Below are 27,216 nucleotides of genomic sequence, written 5' to 3'. Positions count from 1 at the left end.
AAAAATATTTAATTAAAAAAATATCAGAATTAGTACATAAAATTTGGAACTGAAGTTCATGTAAATGTTATGAGGCATACATCTTTTTGAAAAATTTGAAAATCTGAAAATATACAGACAATGATGCATGGACAACAATAACATTGTTCCAATTGTCTTAATATAATAGAACTAGTGTAATATGATTGGCTTCTATTAAAATCAGTGACTATGACACATTGTATCATGGGGTCCCGGCCCCATGTCGCCTAGAGGGGTCCTTGAGCTGAAAAATGTTGAAGACTTCTGTTGTATACAATATCACCTTTATTCACTATCCATGACCATTGTACTCATTGTATATAATCCACTTTCCGTGTACTGTTTATTATATTATTGTTTATATATATATATATATATATATATATATATATATATATATATATATATATATATATATATATAATAGCCTTAACAGCCTGTACATATGTAAATATTTTATGCTGCTACCTATTCACTTCTGGTCAGATGCTGCATTTCGTTGCCTTGTACCGTAACATGTACAACGACAATTAATTTGGATCGAATCGAATCAAATCTAATCCTTGATCTGATACTATCTCACATAACATTCCTCTTACGCAGCTCTCAGATTTACGCACCATAGATTTTGCTCTCACCTCGGTTTCCCTCCGAGCTCAACAACAGGCATTTCATTACCATCAACAAACACAAACCCTCTTCAGCTCGTGTTACTCAGCGGAGTCCCTCGGGGATCTCTATACGGTCTACTTCTTTTCATAATCTACATGCTCCCCCTGGGCCATATCATTCATTACTACAGCATTAGTTCTCATTGTTATGAGGACAACAAGAAGCACATCTAATGCTGTCCTGCATACATCAGCCTCAGTATTGGGTGCCTTCTAATGACCTTAAATTCAATCATCATCATCATCATCATCATCAAAGGATTTAATTTCGAAAGGGGTTTATATTTGTGCACTGATGTGGATTTAGTGGAAGCAGCTCGGAACTTAAGCACCATCTTTGAATTGCACGCCTGTTGTCTCACCAGCAATCTTTCTAAGGACACTCTAACCCTAGGCCATGCCTTCCTAACCTCTTGACTGCAGCGATTTTCGTTTTATTGCCTGAACACTCCAATATATCCAAAAGGGTGAGAGTTCTCACACAGACCAGCCCACACTGGTTATCAAACCACTACAAAATCCGACTTCCCATTTACAAAGCCTTAATTCCAGTTTGCTTGCATCCCCCCAGAGTACCATGGATTCTTTCAGCACTGTGGTGCCCAGTAATCCCAACACTCTCTTTTTGAAAAAGGTGCAACATAAAATAAAGATTAGGACTTTGCAGGAAAGAGCTGCCAAACAAAAACCCTGCGCTCGAGCTACTCTACTCTGAGACAGTTCCAGAGCATAACAAATGAATAAATAAAAATATAAAAAAGCTTCATCAGGGTGCAGTGTGCATTTTGGTCTTCTATATACACGAGTTATGGATCGTTTTCCTTAGAGAGCACTGCAGAGTGTCTCTAGATATCGTATGTTGGATAATAACCTGATTTTCTCTGTGGCCCGGGTTTAGTAAAAGGGTTCCATAATAAAGGCTGAATCTCCCACTGGGTAAAAATAAGAAGCCTGGGCTCATCTTGGATTCAGAAATTGATTTATCAGCACTTGTTTTCTATCTACCTCTAGAGTTTAATATGTCCATCCATTCCACTTTTCCTCACATGGTAAACTGAGCTATATGTGATTTATTGATTTTTTTGTTTAAAGAAACATCTCCAACCTGGGTGAAAGCCTGTCCCTCTGCCCTGGAGTTCCTCATGAGCGTTCCGCCGGGAACAGGACCGCCCCCCGTGTACGAGTGCTGCAGCCGCACGTCGGTCCGTCCCACGTTCTGGCTGTTGAAGTAGCTGCCTGCATCCTGGTAGCCGCTGTCAGAATACGAGTTCATCTGAGTGGAACTGCGCGAGTTCTCGACAGACCCTGCGAGGGAGAGATATGCAAGCTTGCTCAGCGATCTGCAGAACCTTAGAGCTTTTGCTTTATTTGTAAGGCAGATATCCAGGGTGACTACGAAGTGCTTTCAGGAACTAATAGTGTACGAGGCCCGATTCACCGCACGGACGAGAACGAGAACAGACGAACAAATTCTCGAGCTTTGAGAAAAGGTCAGAGCAAACAAATAAAAGAAGAACGAGAATAAAAGAAGAAACTGCAACCCTTACACGCTTCTTTTATGAAGGAGAAAAAATAAACCGCTGAATAATATTTCTAGTGCCTCGATTCAAATATTAAAAGTAGTGTACCAATATATGCGCTTCACATAAAAACACAAACCCCCCAAAAAAACACAGTTGGACTTCCATTATAAATGCGTAAACATGTTTTCGGTTCTTTTCTCATTAAAGGGAAACAGTGCTTTAATTGTGTAACAAAATAATTCCGAGGTTTACAATCAGACGGCACGGCTGTAAACAGCAGGGGTGTAGACCTCTGGCTATCACACAATACGATGGGGAAAAGAAAAAAACATTACAAAAGGATTTTTATCGCAAGGCAACAATATTAGATTGGATGAAACCTCAGAATCTGCTATTATACATTTGCATACATGAAGATGACTGGATTTAAGATATTGATATGAACATGCTGTTATGTTACCCCTGAAGCAATAATACAAATTTTGTGTTTTTAAAAGAGCAAAAGTTGATTTTCTTTTTGTTTAATTATTCAAATGACATGGAGGATATAATAGGAGTTAAAAATAAAAATAACACACACACACACACAAAGCTGTGGCCTTGGTAAAGGTCTATAAATTGGCTGAGAGAGCCTGTTGTAAAATTGACTTCTGGTCCTGAATGTGTGTATGTGTTCAGAATATTCTGTCCAGTCAATCATTTTATAGATTCTATACTCTACGGGGCACTGAAGATCTTGGGGGCGGGGCTTGATAATCACGAGCGAGAATCATTCAAACGTAGACCTATTCGTGAATTAAAAAGACAAATCTTACCTAATGCACCTTTAAAGCAGCAATTATATATTTCTATATTACAGGACTCTTATGATGTACTTTATTTTCTTTTAAAACCCAAATAGTACTACAGTCATCCTCCGATAATTCACGGTTCTGAAAATTTGCGAGTTCTTGTAAAACACACTGAAGCAGATAGTGATCTTAAAAGTGGGAGTTCATATCCAAGCCCCAGAGTCACTGTTGCGCTCAGAACTACAGTCATTGGCGCGTAGCCTCGCTCCCTTAAAATAAAACTGCCTGCCAAACGAGTAATGAAACTAGTGTGCGGTGGGGAAACTGTGGAAACTGCACTGTGCTTTTAAGCTGCAACAGCTCCGTTTATTTTCTTGGTTCTAATGCGATATCCTCTCCTGTGTAAGCTGCAGTGTGGCTCCTGAGCAGAAGTGTCGTGTGCAGACGGACCCTCACTTTCGTGCAGAGAGCTCTGCTCCGGTGAGCACAGTGACAGCTGCTCCCTGACAGGCTTGGCATCGGCGGAACTCGACACATCTATGGAAAAAAATAACAACAACAAAAAAGCAGGAATGAAGAAAACAGTTATGGGTTGGCCTCAGAGGATGTAAGCACCTTATGTTTAAGCTTTTGGGTACACGCTGAGATTATAGCCAGTCACAGGATAAGCCTGGAAGTATCATAAGCCATAAGGAGGTTTTGAAGAACTAAATCCTATTTGTTTCATCTTTAACCAGCTTTTTAAATGAAATAGCCTGCGCACACTGTGTGAGCTGATTAGGTATTAGTATTAGCCACAGTTTCTCTGGAGCACTTCTCCCATCTGGGTCCCTACTGAACGCCACTCGAATTTCTTTGCCGATTACGAAAATAAAACGGCGGAGATAATCAAAGTCAAGGGCTGTGGCTAACAATTAGAAGACAAACAGTTTTCCTAATCAACTAATCTTTTAATCCGACCGAGCAAAAACGCACGAATCTGTCGGTGCTCTTAACCTTGCGATGTCATGCAGCTCCGTCTCATGGGGCTCACGGCAGAACCTATAGCCAGACTATTAACAGTGTATGTGTGCAAGTTTAGCATGATGTTTGCTTAAATCGGTGGACTTTGTGACCGAGAGGCTCTGACTGACTAACTAGGGTTAGGGTCTGGGTCTGAAGAGCTTCCTCGTCACCTCCTCTCCTCACAAACACACACAGAACCCGGATTATTACTCCGACCTAATATGCAGCAGACTTCTATGGACACTTAATCCTTGAAAAAGGGACTTTAGCCTGTATGGAAAAGGAGCCATTTGAGGAGCGTGTGAGATTTTCTGGTGAATTATTGTGTCATAAAGCTAACAAATTGTTATATGAGATGAGCTCCCAGCATATGGCTGATATGGTGTGCTGTAATCAAGCATACGGGAATTTATTACAAATAAGTCTTCAACTCCTCGTGCAGCCATTTCCGACCGACATCGGCCCAAAGCCTTTTTACTTGGTTATTGTGCTTTATCGCTGCCAGACTGGACTCACTCAAAATCTCGACTGCGGCTGAGACAGATGGTGCCACTGCAAAAACGATCTACATGGAGGATTTAACAAGGCAGGATTTCTCTTCGCGTGTAGTGCGCTTTTAACCTGATAAATGATCACTGTCTGTTTTTACATTAAATTTTTTTTTTTAATGATTAGAAGGATGTATGCTTACCATTTACTGCATAGTTTTAATTTCCTAACTTCCCAGTTCTATACAGGGCGGGTCTTTTATTGTTTTTGAGACACCTGAATGCTCAATCTATTTAAAAGGAACAAACTCGATAAAAAAACAAACAAAATTAGACAGTGAATGGCAGGAAGAAAGTTCTGGGGACACATCAGTCCAAATTTGGCATTTCTGGCTCTAACAGAAGAACTTGTGTATGAGGGAGAACAGGAGAGAAGACTGCCTCGTTCTCACAGTCAAACATGGAGGTGAAAGCTTAATAATTCGGGGTTGTTTTGAAGCAGGGAATGTTGGAGACTTATTCTGGGTGAAAGAAATGAACCAAGATGGCATGAAATTTCCTGCCCAGCCACTGCACATAAATCCTATTGAACTGCTCTGGGGTGAAAGGGCAGAAAGAAATCTCTGAACTAGTGAAGAAAATCTATGGCGAGTTTTACAAGAAGCAGGGCAGAGGCAGTATTTCAGCTAAATGTATAGAAACAACAAATTCACACTCTCTGGATGCAGAAGGCTAAGGGAAGAGTTTTCAATGAATATAAAGTTTACAGAATCTCACAAAAGTGAGTACAGCCCTCACATTTCAGCAACTATTTTTGTAAATCTTCTCAAAGAACAATACTATACAGATGAAACTTGGATATATATTAGAGTAGTCAATGTGCAGCTTGTGTAGAAGTATAGATTTACTGTCCTCTGAAAAGAACTCAACATACAGCCATTATTTAGCCATCTAAATAACTAGCAACAAAATTGAGTGAGTGATAATAGCTGTACCAGGCAAAACCACATATCCTATTCATCATGTTGATGTTTTTGTCTGCTTGACAGGACCATACACATGTCTGTATCTTGTATTAGAGCCGATCAAATTTGGTGCTTTGAGTACAATTCTCTCATACTGACCACTGGATGTTCAACATGGCACCTCATGGTAAAGACTCTCTGAGAATTTGCAAATAAGAATAGTTGCTCTACACAAAGATGGCCGAGGCTATGAGAAGATCAGTAACACCCTGAAACTGTATGACCCTGGACACTGCAATTCCACTCGGAACGGACCTCGCAAGGGTCAGTTAAGAGAGTTGAGTCCTCCAGGATTAAAAAAGCAGACGCATGAGTGCTGCAGCATTGCTTTAGAGGTTGCAGAAACAGAAGGTCCGCTCATCAGTGCTTAGACCATACGCAGTACACTGCGACAAGTTGGTTTGCATGCCCGTCATCCAAAAAAGGAAGTCTGTTCTGCAGCTGGCTCACAAGAAGGCCTGCCAACAGTTTACTGAAGACGACCTGTCCAAGAGCATAAATTACTGGAACCATGTCATGTGGTCTGATGATACTAAGATAAACATGTCTGGCTCAGATGGTGTCCAGCATGTGTGGAGACGCCCTGGTGAGGAGCACCGAGAACATTTGTGTGGCCTACAGTCAAGCATTGTGGTGGTAGCATCATGGTCTGGGGCTGCATGAGTGCTGCTGGTGCTGGGGAGTTTCTTTGAGGTAAAACATGAATTCCAACATGTACTGTGACATTCTGAAGCAGAACATGATGCAGTTCCTTTAGAAACTGTGCCATCTTCTAACATAATAATGACCCCAAACACTCTGCCAAGATGGCAACTGCCTTGCTAAGGGTGAAGGTGTGGCCCAGTATGTCCACAGACCTGAACCCTATTGAGCACCTGTGGGGCATCCTCAAGCGGAAGATGGAGGAGTGCCATGTGTCTAACGATCAGCAAAGGATCCCAGCAACAACCTGTGCATCAGAGGAGTATTAAGGCAGTGCTATATAACAAGGTGCCTGAAAAAATTCTAATAATAAAAAATAAATAAATAAATCACATGTACAGAAATATTCACAGCCTTTGCCTAATACTTTGTTGAAGCACCTTTGGCACTCAAGTCGTTTTGAATATGATGCTAGAAGCATAGCACAACTATTTTTGGGCAGTTCCTTCTATTCTTCTTTTGCAGAACCTCTCAATCTCTATCAGGTTGGCTAAGGAGTGTCAGTGCACAGCTATTTTCAGATGTTTAAGACTGGTCTCTGGCTGGGCCACTCAAGGACATTCACAGAGTTGTCCCATAGGCACTTCTGTGTTATCTTGGCTGTGTGCTTATGGTAGTAGTCCTGTTACAACTGTCGCCCTAGTCTGAGGTCCAGAGCGCTCTGGAGTAGGTTTTCATCGAGCATGTCTCTTTGCATTGCTGCATTCATCTTTTCCTCGATCCTGACTAGTCTCCCAGTTCCTGGCGCTGAAAAACATCCTCACTGCATGATGCTGCCACCACCATGCTTTAGTGAGGGACGGCATTGGCCAGATGATGAGTGGTGCCTGGTTTTCTCTAGACATGATCTTTGGCATTCATCCCAAAGAGTTCAATATTTGTTTCTCATGGTCTGAGAGTCCTTCAGGTGCCTTTGGACAAACTCCAGACTGGCTGTTGTGTGCCTTTTACTGAAGACTGGCTTCCATCTGGCCACTCTACCTACAGGCCTAATCGGTGGAATGCTGCAGAGATGTTTGTTCTTCTGGAAGGTTCTCCTCTCTGCACAGAGAAACACTGGAGCTCTTTCAAAGTGACCATCGGGTTCTTGGTCACCTCCCTGACTAAGGCCCGTCTCGCCCGATCGCACGGTTTGGCCGGGTGTCCCGCTCTAGGAAGAGTCCGGGTGCTTCCAAACTTCTTCCATTTATGGATAAAGGAGGCCACTGCGGTCATTGAGACCTTCGAAGCTGCAGAATATTTTCAGTACCCTTCCCCAGATCTGTGCCTCCATACAATTAACCAAAAGTAAGAGACGTTACAAGAGATTTTACAAGAATGCAGCAAATGTTGAACGTACTTGTAATACCTTTTTACCCACTCACACTATTGAGAGTCAAAGCAGCAAGTAGCTGGTATTTCTTGTATACAGAATACTTTTTCCTAGTTGAGTTTCAGCTTTTCTTGGATGTTTAATCCCCTGATATGTGAAATGCAAGCATCTGAGCATCTGCCAGGCCACTCCTCGACTTGAACGCTAATTCCCACCAGACGCCACAGCCCTCAAACATGGATGCCCAGGACTCCCAGAACACACACTTTCCCGCTGTGACTCTCCATCCTACTGATTAAGCACAGTTGTGCTCTATAACACACACACACAATATATATATATATATATATATATAAGTTCCTTCGTTCAGGAAAACAATGCACAGTAACATGCCCACTGTCTCTTGTTCTTTGACTATTGCCAAGCCGTGATACTTTGTTTGAATCTGTTTCGGTCCCTGCTTTTTGATCTTATTGGCTCGAATCTAGTCTGTTTGTGAATCGATGAAACTCGTTTTTGGATTTGTCCTACCTAGTGTTAAATAAACATATCTCTTAACCTGCATTTGCATCTGTTCAGCATTCTTTACATGACACTTGTACCATCGATCGTCACTATATCGATGACCAAAAAAAAAAAAAAGAAAGAAAAGAAAAGAATCTGCCCATCCTTTTATTTTTTTTTCAAACCCAGTGGGGGAGAAAAAGAGAAGAAGTTGAAGCCATTACATTCCATGTTGGACTTGGACATAAATCAGCATAAAGGAGTGTCTGGAGTGGCCCATTAAGTGTAATGTGTACTATGAAAATGACCTGCGATATGACTTTCCTCTTTTCACATTCAATAGCGAAATAAATAAGAGTTCGCCCTGCGCTCCTGCTCCGTATAAATCGCTGGTTTCACTACAGGAAGCGGGACAAACATGGGCCGGTGCTTTGTTTTGAACAATATGTTCTGTTATGTGTGGGTCGGTTTTCTTATCGAAGATATCTCAAGGTTCTCTGCTAATCCACCCTCCACAGTCTCTCACAGTCAGCCGTGTGGGTGGTGGCCATATTAGCTGAGCGCATTCCAACAGCTGGGTGCCATGAATTTCAACAAAAGCTTGAGAGAGCAGTGTTGTGTTTGTACAAGCCGATGAAAACGTATAATTACAATTCTAATGACACTAAAGTTGACACTTGTTTCTCTAGCCAGGCTGCAGAGCGTCTCATTTCACTGGACTTTCTCACACTATTGCTAATTGCAGGCTGAGGCATTTCTGCAACATGGTGTCAGGTCTAACATTAGTGATGTTTAATTAGACATGAAGGGAGGTGAAAGTTAAGGGACAGAAGACATAGGAAATGATTTGAACCGGCAGCCCAAATGTCCGTTTTAGAACTAATATTAGAATGGATATAGCAGTGAGATTCGAGAGGTTACACTATTGAGACTTCAGTCCGTCGTCAGTGAAATACAGGACCCACGGCGCTACTTAGTATGAACTGTTATTACGCGGCTAAACAAAGGCAACGACGTGCAACTAATGCTAATGTCCCCGGCGCCCTGATTCATTTGCAACCGTACGAGTATAAATCTGTTTAGCGATGGCGCGCAGTAGCGTAATCGATACTACGGCTCGTTCCTTCTATCGCGCGAACCCGCTTTCTGCACTTCCCCCTGTTTCCCCCTCGGGCAAACGTTTTACTTTTGGCAGTTATTAACTGATATTAGATTTTTCTCTCCACCGTTTCACAGAAATCTTTTTTTTTTTTTTTTTTTTTACTCAGAATATCACGTTTTCTCTCTGATCTTTTCACAGAGGAAAAATATGAAAGTCTCCTCCACATTTGTCAGCCTGAAACCATTTCCTGCCTAATGATGGGACACGGGGTTATAAGGATACCTCAAGGTCTGCACAATAATATTATTGTTCGGATGTCTTACGAAATGAGCCGAGCATTAATGCTAATTGAGTCAAGTTGTTCCTGATTCGATCCGATCCTGAACATCCTCTTATTATATCCGCAGCCCTGAGTAGATAATCAAATAGAAGATTGAACGTCGAGACAAATGTATTTACTTCTGTTCTAATCAGGCGTGCCGTGACTTGGCATGAAAGAAAACCTACGTTGAAAATAAACCTCACAATAATGTATAAATATACACAATTTAATTAAATGACATACATTTTTCATTTTATTTATTCTTTTTTTTTTTTTTTTTACCTGTGGGTATCCAGTGAAGTGACTTCTCAGAGGAACTGCAGGAAAGAAACAGAAATAGGATTAATAAAAGGAAAGAAATCAACTGGAACTCTACGTGCAATTGATCTAAACGCTGCGTCTTTGGAAAAAAGATTACGGACGAAACGACTGGTGTTATGTGCATCAAGGTTGATGATACTGTTATCGCACCGAAAAAGAAAAAATAATAATAGTCTACCAATCGGAGGACGAGCTAAAAAACGATAGACACAACAACGCAAATACCTTCACGAGAGCTCGTGACAACACGGGGCGTTGAAACTTAAACTCTCCGTCTCAGTCAGGCTCCGGGAATGAAAAGCATTCGCCTCCCTGCCTTCTGAGTCCTGCCTGCGAGCAGCCATAAAACAGGCGAACACAAGCACGATAATAATTACGCTGAGGTGAAAAACCTCCCTGTGTGGGCAGGGATGGGTGAGATAACGGCTGGCTGAGAACATACCGCCATGGCAATTTTGCCCGACGTCGTGTTCCACCGCGCCGCTCTGTCTCGGGAAGCACGAGCGGCCTGGGATATATGGCTATATTTTGTTCTTGCTGTGAAATGTTCATTTCGGAGCGCGATAAAGGGCGATAATAGGTCCGGAAGGCAAATCGACAGTTATCGTGCGAATTCGAGGCGGAAAAAAACGAGCAAGACTCGTGATTATGGATCTCACGCTGTTGAATGTTTGCACTTTATATTTCATGGCGTACACTTTGGACTAAAAGACAAACATCTGCCTTAACGCCAAATCCGGCCAGAAGTGTCAGGGTGCTGACAATCAAGTCAAGAAGCTTTTTTGACGCGGTGAAACGAGACAATACGAGACATTGTAGGACGGATACACAAAACACACGACAGTGCCGCCAGTAAACCTACGTTATAATGTGCAAAACAGCCACAGCAGCATGTAAACAGTTAGGGGTATTCTTATACGTCACCTACTGATCGGGGCGGGGGTTGGGGGCATGCTGGGAGACCAGAGTTCTCGTGTTGGGGGAATGAGATTGGTAAAAAAAAGAGGGCGAGGCCTCTTGAAAGAACCCCAGTTTCACGCCCATGATGTGAAACGTAACCATTACATTTATATGTTCTCGGCAAACATCCCATTCCAGAATACGGTTACAGGAGCTTTCACTCTTCTGGGAATGCTTTTTACTACATGTTGGAGCGTAGGATTAGTGAAATCAGACCTTGAATGGAGGAATGCGCCACAATGGGTCATTGTTCCAGTTTATCCCAGAGGTGACACTCAAGTTCTACCACGCTTTATACATATATCTTCATGGAGCTGATTTCATGCTGAAACAGGTTTCTCATTCCGCTGAAGAGAAACTGCAATGTTACACCATCCGATGAATATCTGTACAATTGTCTGCCCACGATAACTACATACGTGTGTGATTGTTCCGTGTCCACACGCTATAGACGCGTGCTGCCTTTATATCAGTGCAGATTGTAGTGGACACTTTAAATCAACAGCATATAAACAAATCGACGGCATGCAAAGACCTTTTAATGCAACCGGGTGCTACAAACGTTGGGGAAGAACCGCATGGCCGCGCATCCACAACCATTTGCACATTTTTGCCTACACGGGAACAGAGACACCGAGAATGAATGGAAAGCACAAAAACAGTATACTGAAATAAAAAGAGCGCATGCAAAGGCTCAAGAGCACGAGTGCTACAAAGCACAAGGTTACAGCGAATCTGCTTTGAGTCCGTCTATAAAAGCAGCAAAGCACACAAACACCTACATACAGCACAACTTTGCACTTAGCATAATAAAGTCCTCTACACCACCCATTAACACTCCTCCTCCTATTATATAAAAAAAAAAATAAATAAATAAAAAATAGGCAAATGGCATAAATCCTCCCAGTTTTAGGAATACATTGCTGATTTGGTTGCTTAGTGTTGTGATGTGCTCCTTTATTATTTAACATTCATTCTTAAAAAAAAAAAAAATACACCATTTCGATTCAGAGGGTTCTATATGTTAAGACGATTCCATGAATAACTGTGAATGATCACAATTTTGGAATTGAACAACGTGACCGTTTCTCGTACTTCAACCGTACCGAGGAGACGATTACATGCAGTGCAGAGAAACTAAATGTTCACCTTTGATGTGAACATTCACCATGTTCATGTTTAACCCGGGGGAAAAATGCTTAAGGAAATGAGAACGTCTAAGTAAGAACTGAGTAGGAACGAGTGGAGAAAAGTGTCTGCCTTAATGTTTTGTCTCAAATGAGCACAAAACATATGTATAGGAGGTCTTACAGTAACAACAGATACTAATACTACTCCAATATCACCTGTAGGAGAAACGTAAACTTACAGTAGCTTAAATAAGTTTTTAAAAAGGACACGTTGCTGTTGTATTTGATTGAGCTTCCGCTCTTGCAGTAACCTTTAAACAGGGTGTTATTGCTATGCGCGTACTGGAGCCGTCCAGCCTGTTGCCCCTGGCTACTGCAAACGAGCTTACGTCCAAATTAAAAAGCAGAGGCTGTGAGGTCTCCTCTCTGCTGGAGCGCCCCAAATGAAAAGCTGGCAATTTACTGCTATTCAGCGGAGGTGTGAACAGCCTGTTAACTGGCCGGCGAGGCTGCGCTATGCGCGCATGATAATACGAGTGGCGAGGAGAAACGAATAAAGTACACGTTTACCGGGTTTAAAGTAATAAGTGGCCCCCGCGTGAGAACCGAGGCAGTCGGGAAAAACATACCTACGCAGGTGGAGCAGTTCAGGTTCAGGGGTGTGTGTTGGAGCGAGTGATTGCTCGGAGGCAAAAGAACATAAAAGCCTAAGTGGTGGCAGACATGAGGCTCTGATGGGGCTCCATTGTACACTGAATGGCCTATTGAAGCAGAGCCAGTGGTGAGCGCTACGGCCAGGACAGCGCTCGCTCACGTTCACACATGCCCACAAAGGTTAAAGAAATACTCCAGGGTTTTTTGTTCTTTAAACAGCTTGACACCACTTGCACGAGTGACGATCTGGAGACGGTTGATTTGCGCCGAATCCTACCCCTTTTTCTCTCCCCAAACGTCCATCGCTGAAGTGAAAACGAGAATAGTATTCCGGATTACTGGCGCGTGTTCAGAAGGATTTTTAGCTCGCGTATGCAACAATATTGCAAAGTCCTGCTTATCCAAAGCAGCAATATCTTTTTTTACTACAATTCTATATTTATATCTTAGTTTACAAATCATATCTTAGTATTATATATACCAATTTTTCAGTCTGTTCTTAGTACAAAAAAATGCTCAGAAAAAAAAAAACATACGCTTGCTTTAAGACGTGGAAGGTTATGCTTAGAATTCGCTCGAAGGCCAGTCTGTGCTCTCGCTTCCTCTCTCTTCATCAACAGGCACTTCTTAATCCCTAGCGCTTACTCTTTCCATCGTCTTCCCATCACAGCATCAATCCGGCTACTCGTTACTTCAACAGTCTATATTCATCCAATCGAAAGCAACTTTCAACTTTCTTTTTAAGGATTTTGATTATACTCTCTCATATCAGTCTCTGGCCCTTATTGCTTCTTTTTATGTGTGTGTGTGTGTGTGTGTGTGTGTGGAGCAGGTGGAAAAAAAGTGGGGCCTGAGGGCTCTGATATGCTGCAGATTCCCAGAATCGCACGCTTAAACACCGACGCAAAAACACAGCAAACACACCTGACTCTGCATGATCAGGACTGGGTCTCATTTAGAGCTTCACTTTTAGCCCCAACACACACACACACACACACACACACACACACACAGTACAGCACATCAAGATAATGATTATTATAGCCACACATTTCCCCTAACCCTGATTCATACAGAGTTTAAGTGATCAAGACTCAGGCCCTCGAACACACCATAACATCGGTTTAGTTCTCTCTCTCATCATTGTACCCATCTCGCCTCTCGCCTGCAGAAGATATCAGCAGCTGAGGATTGATTCGTGGTCATGGTGAAGGAAGCTTGAGATATTGAGTGGAAATGCAATTGACAGACTCTATTCCCAGCCGATTTCCTGAAATTCCACATGTATCCACACATAATCCTATAAAAGTATACGCCTCAAAACTACCGCACTCGTTGAAAAGCACACAAGACGAGAGAAGCACACCGACGTCTTGATCGGCTGAGACTTGATGACCGAATGAAAAGCCCAAAAATGACCATATATACAGGTCACGATACACAGCAGCCTACACAAGCACGCGTGATGACCAGCCTTTCGATTCATCAGTGCAAGAATCGAGCAAGATCACCGCATCAGCATGACGACGCTCCACTGTTCAAAACAAAGCGCAGGAGCGTGTGCCTCGGTGTCTGAGGGAAAGAGAGGGGTCAAAGCGTTCAAAGCTTTAAGATGCGAGCGAAGGAGAAGTAGAAAGAAAAAAATCTCTACATTTCACTCCGTCCCGCTGATTCGCTACGTGCAATCAGACTAATTATAGTGCAGCATGAGGACGATGAAAGCCTGAGTGTATAGAAATGAACCTCAAATCACTCGGATTACTTTGTACGAGAGTGTGCGGAAACGTGGAAACACTTGCTCAAAAAGCTGCATGCAAAAACAAACTGCAGAAAGCCAGCAGTCAATAAATCCATGAATATACTGATCTCTGAGATTCGGGTTAATAAAGAGAAAAGGACTTACAGTAAAAGGGCATCTGTTGATCTGTGGACTAGAACTAGAGTCATGCTGCGTGTGTGTGTGTGTGTGTGTGTGTGTGTGTGTGTGTACTACCTGCCACTTGCAGCTCCCGGTGACTCCGCCCCCAGTCTGCATCGTTCAAGCTGATTGGCCACAATCTGTCGTTCCACCTCCAGTTCCCGGGTCAACCTTTCAAACTGGAGCTCCTACAGAAAAATATAAATAAATAAAAAGACTCAGGACACGTGTGTAGTTGTGAGTTAGAGATTCGGTCTGTTCATTCAGCAATTCGTATCATGTTGTGTTGCATTATATGAGTTTTTTTTTTATCTTCAAGATGCTATAAGAAAAGACTGTTTACAGTTCGAGCTCTCTCCTGGACCTTCCGGGAGTAAAGGACACGCGATTGCAAATACATGACACGTGTCGCTCACGCAGGACCCCCCAAACGTGACTCGTACGCCTTGCTGTTTCATAAAACGTAGTGAATCAACACGAGCTATAAACCTTTGATCATCATGAAGTCGGTTACAGATGTGTGTGGAAATGCACTGCGGGTGCATCCTAAAGTGTCTGATTTAGAATTGTACGTGAACATGAATATGTCCACCAGGGGGCAGAAAAGTAAAAATCCTGTGGGTTATTTTTTTTTTTATGTGAAATGAATTGACAAAAATCGAAGTCCTCCAATCACTTATTATCCATGCTTAAAGATAATTGTTGTATTAGATATGAAAGTTGACCAGATATGGCAGATATTCGTTGCTTCTGGATTTTCCCCATTAGCTGATGAAACACAATACATTGAGGGAAGTACCTTTTTAATTAATGAAGCTCAAATTTCATTACGAAAACTTTGTGTAGTTTCTCTTGACACACACACACACACACACACACACACACATTCCTGCATTAACCAATCAGTATTTGTGTTAAAGCTGTTTTGGGTATGGTTACTATAGAAACATATTTAGAGCAACTGCGTAAATAAAATACCTTGGACCACATCACATGTGAAGTCAACCAAATTGTGGTATAACTTCGAAACTTTGAATGATGCCGGTGTGTACTAAGGAAAAAGGGGGATTCCAAGATGGCTGCCCCCATAAAACAAGTGCATTGAGGATAGAAAGTCTATTGATTGCTTCAACTTCAGTCATTTTGAATGGTACATTAAGCAAAATGTTGGGTGACTTTACTAAAGAAAAACAAAAAACTAAAACTGGATGCAGTCGGATGTAACTATATTGATTCTCATTTGCCTGGAAGAAAACATCAGACATCAAACATGTCCTGAGTGAGTGGGACTGAGAAAGCAGACGGGTGCATATCTGACTTTAAGATCCTGGGGCATGGTGCCTGATGTACACTTGGGACACTTTGTTCTTTAAGTGCATCCTGATTTTTCTTTGATCGAAACGCACTTTATAGCTCAGGCTGCACACGGTGCTGATCTCAAGTACACAACTCCAGCACAGTCTCACACGGGTATGCTTTTTTTTTTTTTTTTTTAGTAACAATGTTGATTACTGAAGCTTTTCTAAAACAGAATTATAGCGAAACACTTCAAATGCCCCCTCCCCCGCCCACGCCATCGTCTCAGCACACGCAGACAACTTCTACAAATGTCTTCCACGACTGAAAAAAGAAAAAAATGCCCACTCTGATCATCACCGTAGCACCACATCTGTAATGTCCCATTTAGAATAGCGAAAAACAGATTGCACATGCACACGTGCGCTACCTTACCTCGCTGTACGTGGCGGACCAGACAGAACTGACTCAAGTTAGACCTCTTTCACTCCGCTCGTCCACTCACCTTCTGTTCTCCCTTCTGCCTGTGCTGTGCTTGTGTGAGCATGCATGTGTGTGTGTGTGCGTGTGTGAGCATGTACGGGTGTGTATGGGACAAAAGTGCTGCCTGCGGTGTGTGTACCGCTCCACCCCCCAACTCCGTCTTTTCTTTTCCTCCCCCTTTCACGCTCCCGCTCATCCCCTGTCTAATCACTCGCCTCCTCTCTCTCTCGCTCTCTTGCCGCCGACGCTTTCTGTGGAAATCTGAAACATTCAGCCCAGTTTCCTCAGGAAATGCAAAACATCCTCAGCGTCTCGTCAGACATTTGGAAACCACACAGGTTTCTGGAATACACTCGTACGTCCTCCTTTTCTGGACGACGTATGCGCTTTATGACGTCAGATGGCAATTAACTAATGTATACGAGTAAACAGTTGAGGCCTTGCTCAAGGGTCCAGCAGGGGCATCGTGCTGGTGCTGGGATTTGAACTCACAACCTTCTGTTTAACAGTCCAACATCATCTTCCCTGCTGCTTCGCTGAGACTCCACAGAGCACTATAAAGGTCACCCCTGACTCGCAGATGTACACAGGATCGTGTTTGAACTCCAGGCGCAGTAATTCAAGTTGTAGTTTAATGGACAAGAAAGTATTATAAAGTGAAGTATTGTAATTGACAATAAAGCCCTACTCATGCTATTATCAGTGGTGGATGAAGTACAGGAACCATGTACACATACTCCAGTGCTCCCATTTACCTTTCACGTGAAGAAGAGTGCAAACGTATTTGATTCAAAAGTACTTAAGTATCCAAAGTACTGTGATTTATTATGGCTCTAATGTTCCCATTGTCATTTTTGTCACAAGACTCTTTACTTAATCAACTCCGTTTATGTGAAAAGATAAATTTTTATTAAAATGATCATGAGCCCAAAAACTACTTAAAAAATAAAAATTAATATATATATATATATATACACAGTACAGACCAAAAGTTTGGACACACCTCCTCATTCAGAGTTTTCTTTATTTTCATGACTATGAAAATTGTAGAGTCACACTGAAGGCATCAAAACTATGAATTAACACATGTGGAATTATATACATAACAAAAAAGTGTGAAACAACTGAAAAATGTCATATTCTAGGTTCTTCAAAGTAGCCACCTTTTGCTTTGATTACTGCTTTGCACACTCTTGACATTCTCTCGATGAGCTTCAAGAGGTAGTCACCTGAAATAATCTTTAACAGTCTTGAAGGAGTTCCCCGAGAGATGCTTGGCACTTGTTGGCCCTTTTGCCTTCACTCTGCGGTCCAGCTCACCCCTAAACCATCTCGATTGGGTTCAGGTCCGGTGACTGTGGAGGCCAAGTCATCTGGCGCAGCACCCCATCACTCTCCTTCTTGGTCAAATAGCCCTTGATGCCTTCAGTGTGACTCTACAATTTTCATAGTCATGAAAATAAAGAAAACTCTTTGAATGAGAAGGTGTGTCCAAACTTTTGGTCTGTACTGTGTATATATATATATATATATATATATATATATATATATATATATATATATATATATATATATATATATATATATATATATTTACACAAACAAGTCCATGTGTGCTGTGGCAAGTTAGAATCAGGAGTTTCTCCCGTCACTTATTACTTTTAAAACGTTGTATGTTGGTGAAGTAGATAACACATAGCAACAATCAAAACGAGGTCACTGATTGGTGGCTTGCTGCGTGTTCAACGGGTTACGTTTCAATCCGCTCATAAAGAAAAATGAACGATGGATTTTGCTAAATGTGCTTAAGCGAAAAGGAAAATATTTTGAAATTCAGTGAAGTTAAATTGAAATACTTCAGTAAAGTGGAGCTACGCAAAAAAGCTTCATAAGTACATTTACGAATTACATTGACTTCTTTAACTGGCTAATATACCCTGTGTGATTAGCTCAAAAGCTAATGGTACTGAGATGGAGGAAGGCCCCTCGACACCACAACCTTAAATTAATTACTCTTTGAGCTATCGGAGCGCATCAGATTTTTTTTGGTCCAAAATCTCATGTTTCTGAGTAGTTTTGTCTGCTTGAATCTAAATACTGAACAAAATGGGATCCACAATCCCTCATGTGGCGTAATGACTCCGAACCCCGATTTTTATATGACTGATCCCATCCTTCCCCTCTCGCTATCCAACAATCAAAGACCGCATGAATCAAGTAGTAACTTACTGGCGCTATTAACAGCTCAGTAATGTGCAGTGAACACGCAGTTGTTGGCATTTAAACCACAGACCCCTCCAACTACTGGGCTGCTTTATTACCACTAGACAAACTGTCAATCTACCCCCCTCCTCCCCCCCATGCCAACTAAATGGGCAATTTCCTCTGAAATCATCGAAGGGGAGCTTTAAATCTTAGCTGTCTCATACAGGCTCTCAGCAGGCCAGTGGACCAATTCTTCTTGAATAATGGGTCATTTTTCTTTAGGAAACGGTTCAAAATGATGGGCAAAATGGTTCACATTTATCATCCTGGGCCTCAAAGATATTCTCAGCACCCTGCATAGGGCCAAGCCAAAGTGACGCCACCTCAAATAACTCTAATAAAATAAAAACTGCTGCTCGTATAATAATAGGGGCTACTTAATTTGGGAGAATTAGGATGCAAATACCACATTTCTACAAATGGGCACTCGACAAGGAATACGATATGATACGATACGAATACGATAACATTTCCCACACATTCCTGCTGTTTGGTATTAATACGACTATTCGACTGCACGACTCATGAAGCCTTAATAAGGTTAAAGTCTGTTCACTACATTCCTAACTCTGCATTGTTCAAAAATGAACAATAAAAACAATGTGCGCTACTGTAAATAAAACGAGTATGAATATGAAGCCTGTCATTTTCCCCACTTACTTTTTAAAATATACACTTTTGGGTTAAAAGTATTGGGACACCTGACATCTTCCTACCATGTGTGATTTTTCCCCAAACTGACAAAGCTTTGTCTGGATGTGGTCTCCTTTTAATTAAACTAAGGAACCCAAACCTGTTCCGGTACGGCGATGCCGATGTGCACTAAGCCAGCGCCATGAAAATATGCTTTACGTGGGTTGGAGTGAAAGATCTTGATTGGCCTGCTCTGAATTCTCATCGTACATCAGCACCTCACTTTACTCGCACCCTTGTGGCTGAATCTCTCTGACATCTAGTGCAACATCTTCCCCGAAGATTGAAGCTTATTATAACAACAAATGGGAAGTAAATGTGGACATGACACACACACACACACACACACACACACACACACACACACACACACACACACACACACACACACACACACACACACACACACAGCTGTTTCTTGTCAAATGTAATTACAACAAGAATTCCAGTCTCACCTTGGACATCACAGTTTGTCTCACTGTGGATGTTGTTGCCCTTGAAAGTTCAGGTCAGGGGTCTTGTGTCCTCTTTGCTTAGTGCTTTGTTCTGTAGGTTTTGCACTTGTCTTATGTAATAGCAATGCGTGCTTCATCCATCATACACACACAATCCAAGAGGAATAATGCGAATACGGAAAGAAGAAGCTTCGGGAAGCCTCTGAAAGCAGCGTCTGCAACAAAGTGTTGAGCGGAGCCATATGGCAAAACCCCCTCATCCAACACTATAGCACCCCAGTAGGACATTGCTCTGTACTGTACTCACACGCCCAATGGGCAGCATCTCTCACTGCGGCATTTAGGAGCTGTGGAGCAGAAACGTTACAGGGAAGCAGATCGCAAGATGAAAGTAGCTCGTTTTTAGAATGTAATCATAACCGGCAGACTAAACAAAAATCTGGTGTGATTGAAAAAAAAAACGTACAGTCTATTTATTCAAAGTCATACATAAAATTTCCATCGCAAATACATCACTTCCTGACTGCAGGGCATAAGGGAAGGAAATGAAATGCCATTCAACAGCCTTAATAATCAGTTTTTATTCTGAAATATTATTCGAAAATCTTTACAGATAAACACACGTTTCGGGTGATCGGTTTTATCAGGACCCTAGGCCTGCACTAAACAGGGAATGATGTGAGTGTTGAGTGATGAAATACAAAAGCACGTTCATTTCGGGGTCCAAAAAAAAAAAACTTGTGTTTTAGGCAAATTAATATTTAAAAAATCTGAGAAATTAAACCCGAGTAAAAAAAAAAAAAAACTCAGAGAGAAATAATACTGGGTCTATTGATTAACTACAAAAAAAACCCCCACAGTCTTCAAAGACGCATTAGGTAGTCTTAGATCTTGAACAGTTCAGTGGGTGGTTTGGCCGTTTGAATGATTTTAATCCTTGCGCCCACACCCCAGTTCTGGCCCATGTCACGAAGCTCAGATGATCTATGACGGCCTGTAGAGTATGGCAGCAGTCTCCCACCCTTTGTACACCATATGGGGGAGGGAAAGGGGGAATATATACCCCTCTTTTATTAACTCGTGTTAATAATTAGCTGAACTTCTTGCAAGTTTTTAAAAGTTATGCAGTACGTATATTTGAATAATGGCTCTTAAAGGGCAAAACACACATTAATAAAATAACAGTATAAACGTCTATTTTCCGCTGAACATTCAAGTAACCTGTCGGCAAATTTTCCACAGCCTGCTACTAGATCGTAACCCAGACCTCTGAAGTGTAGTGTCAACAAAATGCGCAACAGGAGGTGAATACCAATCACAGGATAGCGTTCAGTTTTCTCAGCTTCTCAATGTACTTGTGAGGAAGCCATGGCTCAAGTCTTTCTATTTTACAGTCTGACCTCCTCTTCTAGCTCTAATCACAGTAATCACCTTCACCCGAGTAATCAATTCTATTGTAAATCCTTTATTACTGGTAGAAGCAGGTTACTTTGCGAGTGTGTGTAAATGTGTGTTTGTGTGCGCATGCCAGGGGGTGCGCCCACGCTTCCTTATTTTGCTTAGCTTTGGCAACAGAAAGTAGCAGTGACCTCCCTCCGGCTTGCCCATCTGCGCAGTGTCCACACTGCCACGACCACCAAGCACATTATCATCCACTTCGCACACGTACACACACACACACACACACACACTCATGCTAATGCAGTTAACAGTTAAGTAGCAACCACTTTCTAGGAAATTATTAGCATTTGTACAGGAAATCAAACCGGAGCTACAATATTTGCGTCCCTGCAATTCTGACCATCCCGTCTTCGTTCTTTGTGCCAGAGCTCCCACCTCCCGAGTCTGAAGCTAAAGCACGGAGGGACAGCAAACTGTGTGCCGGTTTCCACACAGAGACTATTTTTAACCGAGTCGCACGCTTGTCCGTTGTCATAGATGACGCATGGGTGACAGAAACCCCGGCACTGTTGCTGTTCAGGATGCTGAACAACTCTGCGCAAGTAGATGATGGGATTTGAAAGGATGGCTTGAGCCTGCTATACAGTGTGCAACAGTGTACACTTTTCTGGCTTCAGAATGGCGCCTGCGCATTACCATCATCGTACAGCAAGCACACACTTTTCCTTGCTGTGACTGGGGTTGCAATATTGCAGGAATTTTAAAACTTGAAACGATCCGTGTCATTAAACGGGAATATGTGGGAATTAACTGGAATGAGCTAGGAATTGACTGAATTGCAGATTAAAACAACCAGATCGTATGCAATTTCAGCTGAATTTCCACATTCATCACTCGCATGTACGGGGCACACTTACTGCACAGCTACTAAAACCACGCCCTCTACATGCACTGTGTATTCCTCCAGAACATAACATTATTTCTCGAGCCAGAAAGTCGTCAGAAATGCCGATTTATTTGTTGTTTTTAATTTTATTTATCTGTATTAGTTTGCATGCATGTCAGCTTATGAACGAACAAAATGTTTATATTTATGTTTGGATACCATACAATTTATCGAAATTTCCCCAGATTTCTAATCAATTCCCATTAATTCCTGAACGTTTTCCACCACTTTGCAACCCTACAGTACTGTACAAGAATGGGATGATGACCTTCACTTCTATGAAGATAAAGAAATAAATAAAAAAATAGGTGTAAATCAATGAAATAAGAGGAGAAACAGGGTGAGTGTTAAGCCCGCAGGTATTTATAGCACTGCACTCTATGTGTTAGCTTTACTATCAATTCTTTATTTGGACATCCTGAGGCTTTATCTGAGTGAGACAGCGTTATAATCAGCAACCTAGTGGCAGCAACCACAGTGTGGGAAACGAAACGGAAGCGTTTCCAATCAGGACTGAATCCCATTACTGGATCGCACTGGATTCATTTGGCAAGATTTCCAGCACAGATCTCAGGTGTATAATTGGCCAAAACAGTCTAATCAGTCACCATGCTAGTGTTCTAGGCTGTTTAGTGCACCATGCATGAACATGTGCAAATTATTTGTGTCTGTGTGTACTCTGTTTTAAGTGGATTTCTGCCTTTGACAAGTTGTGTTTATTTGTGAGATGAGCTGATCAGTGTAGTCATCTGTTGCTGAAAGCCTTTGAGAGCAGGTAACACTCAACACAAATCACGTAGCTTCACTCGCCTCTTTATTGGATCGCGGAGGGTTTCAGTCCAGGATCCGGCCAAGAGAAAGCCGTAAACGTGAAACACGCACCCATTAAATGACCTGGAACAGTTATGGTGTGCTGCATTGCTCCGACGCATCCATACACAAAACCCCTACGGATGAACACGAGTGAAATCAAGTGCTTTTTTCAAACAAATTAACACACTGCTATCGATAGGAAGAGTTTCTTTGCGCCTAATCAATCATATTTTGCAAAAATAAATAAATAAAAGCATTTCGCTCGAATTTGGGCACAATCTTGATCAATAATGTACAATAAATTCAATATTCCGCAATGCATTTTTCCCACTGCAGCATGCACTGATATACTCAAAGCATGCGTATACTGTATTATATGCCCTAACGTTTTATGGCCTAAAGGTTGTGCACACCTGACCATCACTCACTCACACACACACACACAACACACACACACGTGGTTCCTTCCCAAAAAGTGATGATACAGGATGTGTTTGGGTGCTGTAGCGTTACAATTGATCTTTAATGGAACTCCAGCACGATAGTGTGCACATAGTGAGCTCTATAAGCACATGCTTTATCACGGCTGGAGTGAAAGAACTCGAGTGTCCTGAACAAATCCCTGTCCTCAGGCCCACTAAAAACCTCTGGGCTGGACTGGGATGAATGCTGATTGCACCCTGAATCTCCTTAATAATACTAGCACAAAGCTCCAGAAATCTAGTTGGAAGCTTTTCTCGAAATTCTAACGGAGGATAAAGCTGGAATGGGATGTGAAGGGGAAAAAAACATAGGTTTCAATATTTTTCATTTGAACAGGCTCCTTTTTTGATTTTGTTGTAATTAAAATCCGGATACAGTGGGATATCGCTCGCGACATGTGTGGAAGAAGTGTAACCTGATTGGGAGAAATGTGGAGAGCTGAAAATGATTCGAAATTGCTCTGTGACAGCACTTAGAGATGTCAACAGTAATGACCTGCTTCTGTGATCACTGGAACGCCATTAAAATTAATTTCTGCCAGACCGCTGGGCATTGAGTGGAGATCCTTCAGCCACTGGCAAGCCCCAGGCTATAAAACAGGCACCAGTGGAAGAAGTGTTATAAGTGTCCTAACCCTCTCATTAGGTTTGGAATAAACGCCTTTCATCGCTGCATTGATATGCTAATCAGCATTAGTCCACAAAAACACGATCGCAATGCCATGAGCTACAGCTGTTCCACTGGGTTAAAGTGCTAACGGCTATGAATGAGCGAGACGCTCATTCATGATCTGAAGATCAAGAGCCGCGGCGCAGATTGCAGAGAGACGGCTTGGGTGTATTGATAGTCATTCCAACAGGGTGAAGTGGAGATCTGAAGGCAGTTTTTGTCAGTCTAGTCAGGGCACTCGCACACACAGACTCTCTCTGGCTTGTAAAAAAAAAAAAGAAATCCTGATAAGATAGCTCAGAGAGTTGCAGAGAATAGTGGAGAAGAAATCTGCACCGCTGTCTTACACTTGCGCACACACACACATCCTCAGGCTACAGTAATACGGACCGGACACGCTGATCCATGTCTCCCAGTCTCACTTCTGCCAACAAACAGACTCATGGAAAATCTTGCAGTCTATCTGACAACCAAGTACCAGAGGAGCAGGTGTGTCCCCCGACCAAACCCGAACAAACCCCGCAGATTGCTGACACGGCGCCACTTTACACACGCGGTGAAATGATGCGAATGTTTCGCCAATCGGTCTCATTTAAAGTCCTTCCTCTGCCTGAGAGAAGATAAATAAGGACAAGTTCTCTCCGGCAACAAATGTTGTCTAACCACAGTTGAAGGTTTATTACCTTTCTATATGCTTTACATTTTGAATAATTCGGCGGTTTGCACTTGTCGCTCGTCTTGATTACATCCTTGTTCTTCTAATCAGGGTCTTTATTCAGCCACCGGCTTCACTGTGACGTCTGGTTTCACTGTGGATCTTCGTTGTGGTGTTGAGTGATTATAAAATACAGAAGACGCGCGGATCCTCATTATCGCGGGATTCATGATGCGGTTTTTTTTGTGACGAGAAACATGACGGTGACAACCATGGAAAAAAAGATAAATGCTGACGTTGGCCTTCGTTCGATGTTTATTTATTTTTATTTATTGTATGAAAACATACAAAACCATGCCATTTTCTTCATACTGGTGTGCGTATCTTGCACTTAGTGCTCATTTGCATTTATTGACACCCACGAGGTCAAGTGCACAGGCGGATGGGGCACGAAATGACGGAAAAGAGTAAACGGATTCTGTATTAATACAGAAAATATCTAATATAATAATAATTTGGACACCTGACATTTCCAGCCATATGTGATTCTCCCTTAAACTGTTCCCACAATTGTATAGGATGTATATGGAGGTGGTTGCCTGACATTTGCTATTCACTTAAACTAGGAGACCCAAAACCTGTCCAACGCCTCCTCGCCTCTCCTACATCAGTATCCCCCTTTACTTACACCCCCCATGTGATTGAATGAGCACAAATCTACACAAGCAACCACCAAAATCTAGTGGAACATCTTCCCAGAAGAGTGGAGGTTATTACCAGCGAATGGGGACTATATGTGTAATGTGTGTATTCACAACAATGAAAACATACGCAGTGGGTGTGACTGAATGAGCACAAATCACCACAAGCACATTCAAATCTAGTGGAACAGTTTATTATTACAGTGAATGTGGAGGAAATACAGATGAATCTTGTGGTCAGATGTCTTTAAACCTTGTCCATTTACTGTATGTATTCATTTACATAACAAAAAAACAGACGCAGAATCTCTCAGACTTCATGCGGATTTTATTTAATTATTTCAACATGCATATTTAAAAAAAATGATGCACACTGTCAAAATCAGAAAGAGCCAAATTGAGGAGGGAAAAAAAAAAAAAAAAAAAAGTCACACGGTGACTATAGCCAACTTCCCTGTACAGTTACGCCGCTACCGTTTATTATTTTTACAATCTGTAGTGCAATAGAAATCTTTTATAGAGTGACTGCCGGAGAGATTTATGGTTAATGGCAGAAGCAAGCTGTAGGTGATTTCCAGTTTATGTGGCCTGATTCCATGCGAGAGGGTTTATTAGAGTAAAAGCTTTCGACTGCATTTGGCTATACTGACCATAATGCCTCTTGATAAGCTGTTGAGAAGATTGCACGCCACAGCTTCGGCCCTACACAATCAGAGCTCCACGGTCCGGTGATAATTAGCGCCGCGTGCGTCACTATAATGAAGGACGGGCGGCGACATAAATCCCACGAGACACAAAAGTGTTCTGTCACAAACAGATAATCAATCTGGCAACGCAGGGTGTTTTTCAAAAGAGCTTCTTTTTTTTTCTGAGTCACTACTACATGAGAATCGATTAGAACAGAAGCAAGTGAGATGTGTATGAAAAAAGAAAAGAAAAAGAAAAATAGAGGGGGAATCAAAGTACAGAAAAGGATGGTAAAAGTGATGCAAAGAGAGACAGAAAGAGAAAGAGAAAGAGAGAAAAAGAGAGAGAGAGCTGCGAGCGACACTGATGAGAAGAAGGAAAGTCAGAACTGGTTTAAAAAAATAAAAATAAATTCTCAGTGGAGATAAAGAAAAGTGTGTGTCTTTTGTGATCAGCATGTTAACCGATCAAGGAAAAAAAAAAAAAAAAACCACAGCGTCATCATCTATGAGTCAGCGAAAAGGCCCTGAAGAGACGGTATATCATGGTTCCGTATGCCTCAGCACTCTCTCAGCACAGCCAGTGAATGAAACTGCGCTAGACTTCATGGACAGCAGCCCGGCTCCTCTTTAATTAGCAACGCAATCCAAGTTTGATTAAATGAAAAAAGAAAAAAAAAAAAAGAAAAAAAAAGAAATGGAACTCGAGGAAAGGAAAAACAGAAGAGGAAGAGAAGAAATGAGGGACATGAGGGGCTTTAAGCTGAATCTTTAAAAGTTTTCATTAAAAGGCTTCTAGGGATAATGCATGTGATTTGGCTTTAAAGGGAATCAAACGTAAACATTTATATTTGTTTATTGAGTGGTAATGAGGCTCGTCTAAGAAATGACAGTCTCACTGTAATCAGATGCCTTACAGTGAGAGAGAGAGAGAGCGAGAGCGAGAGAGAGAGAGAATAACATTTTAATAACACAAGGACACTCCAAAGGCCAGCAAATACATTTCATGCTTGTGTAATTCATAAAGATTTTGCACAAAATGACACACACACGCATGCATATATATATATATATATATATATATATGCATGCGTGTGTGTGTGTGTGTCATTTTGTGCAAAATCTTTATGAATTAACAGGAACAAAAATGAATTGCGGAATGAATTTATGAATTGAGGAAGTTTGGAAAAGGCTGCAGTGTTCCGTCTTCCCACTGATGGA

General features: G+C 41.8%; 1 protein-coding gene across 1 annotated transcript in view; it reads right to left on the bottom strand.

The window, feature by feature from the left end:
• LOC310723995 (plakophilin-4-like) overlaps positions 1 to 27,216 on the bottom strand; it is an 83,714-nt gene that overhangs the window by 36,366 nt on the left and 20,132 nt on the right. The window contains 4 exon segments of the mRNA XM_083537657.1: positions 1,798 to 1,997; positions 3,463 to 3,543; positions 9,749 to 9,783; positions 14,525 to 14,637. Coding sequence (XP_083393783.1) covers positions 1,798 to 1,997; positions 3,463 to 3,543; positions 9,749 to 9,783; positions 14,525 to 14,637 — 429 coding nt within the window.

The sequence above is a fragment of the Silurus aristotelis genome (assembly GCF_946808225.1).
Source record: "Silurus aristotelis genome assembly, chromosome: 3".
Taxonomy (NCBI): domain Eukaryota; kingdom Metazoa; phylum Chordata; class Actinopteri; order Siluriformes; family Siluridae; genus Silurus; species Silurus aristotelis.
The sequence above is the reverse complement of the archived record's forward strand: the minus strand, read 5'-3'. Positions and strand labels throughout refer to the sequence as shown.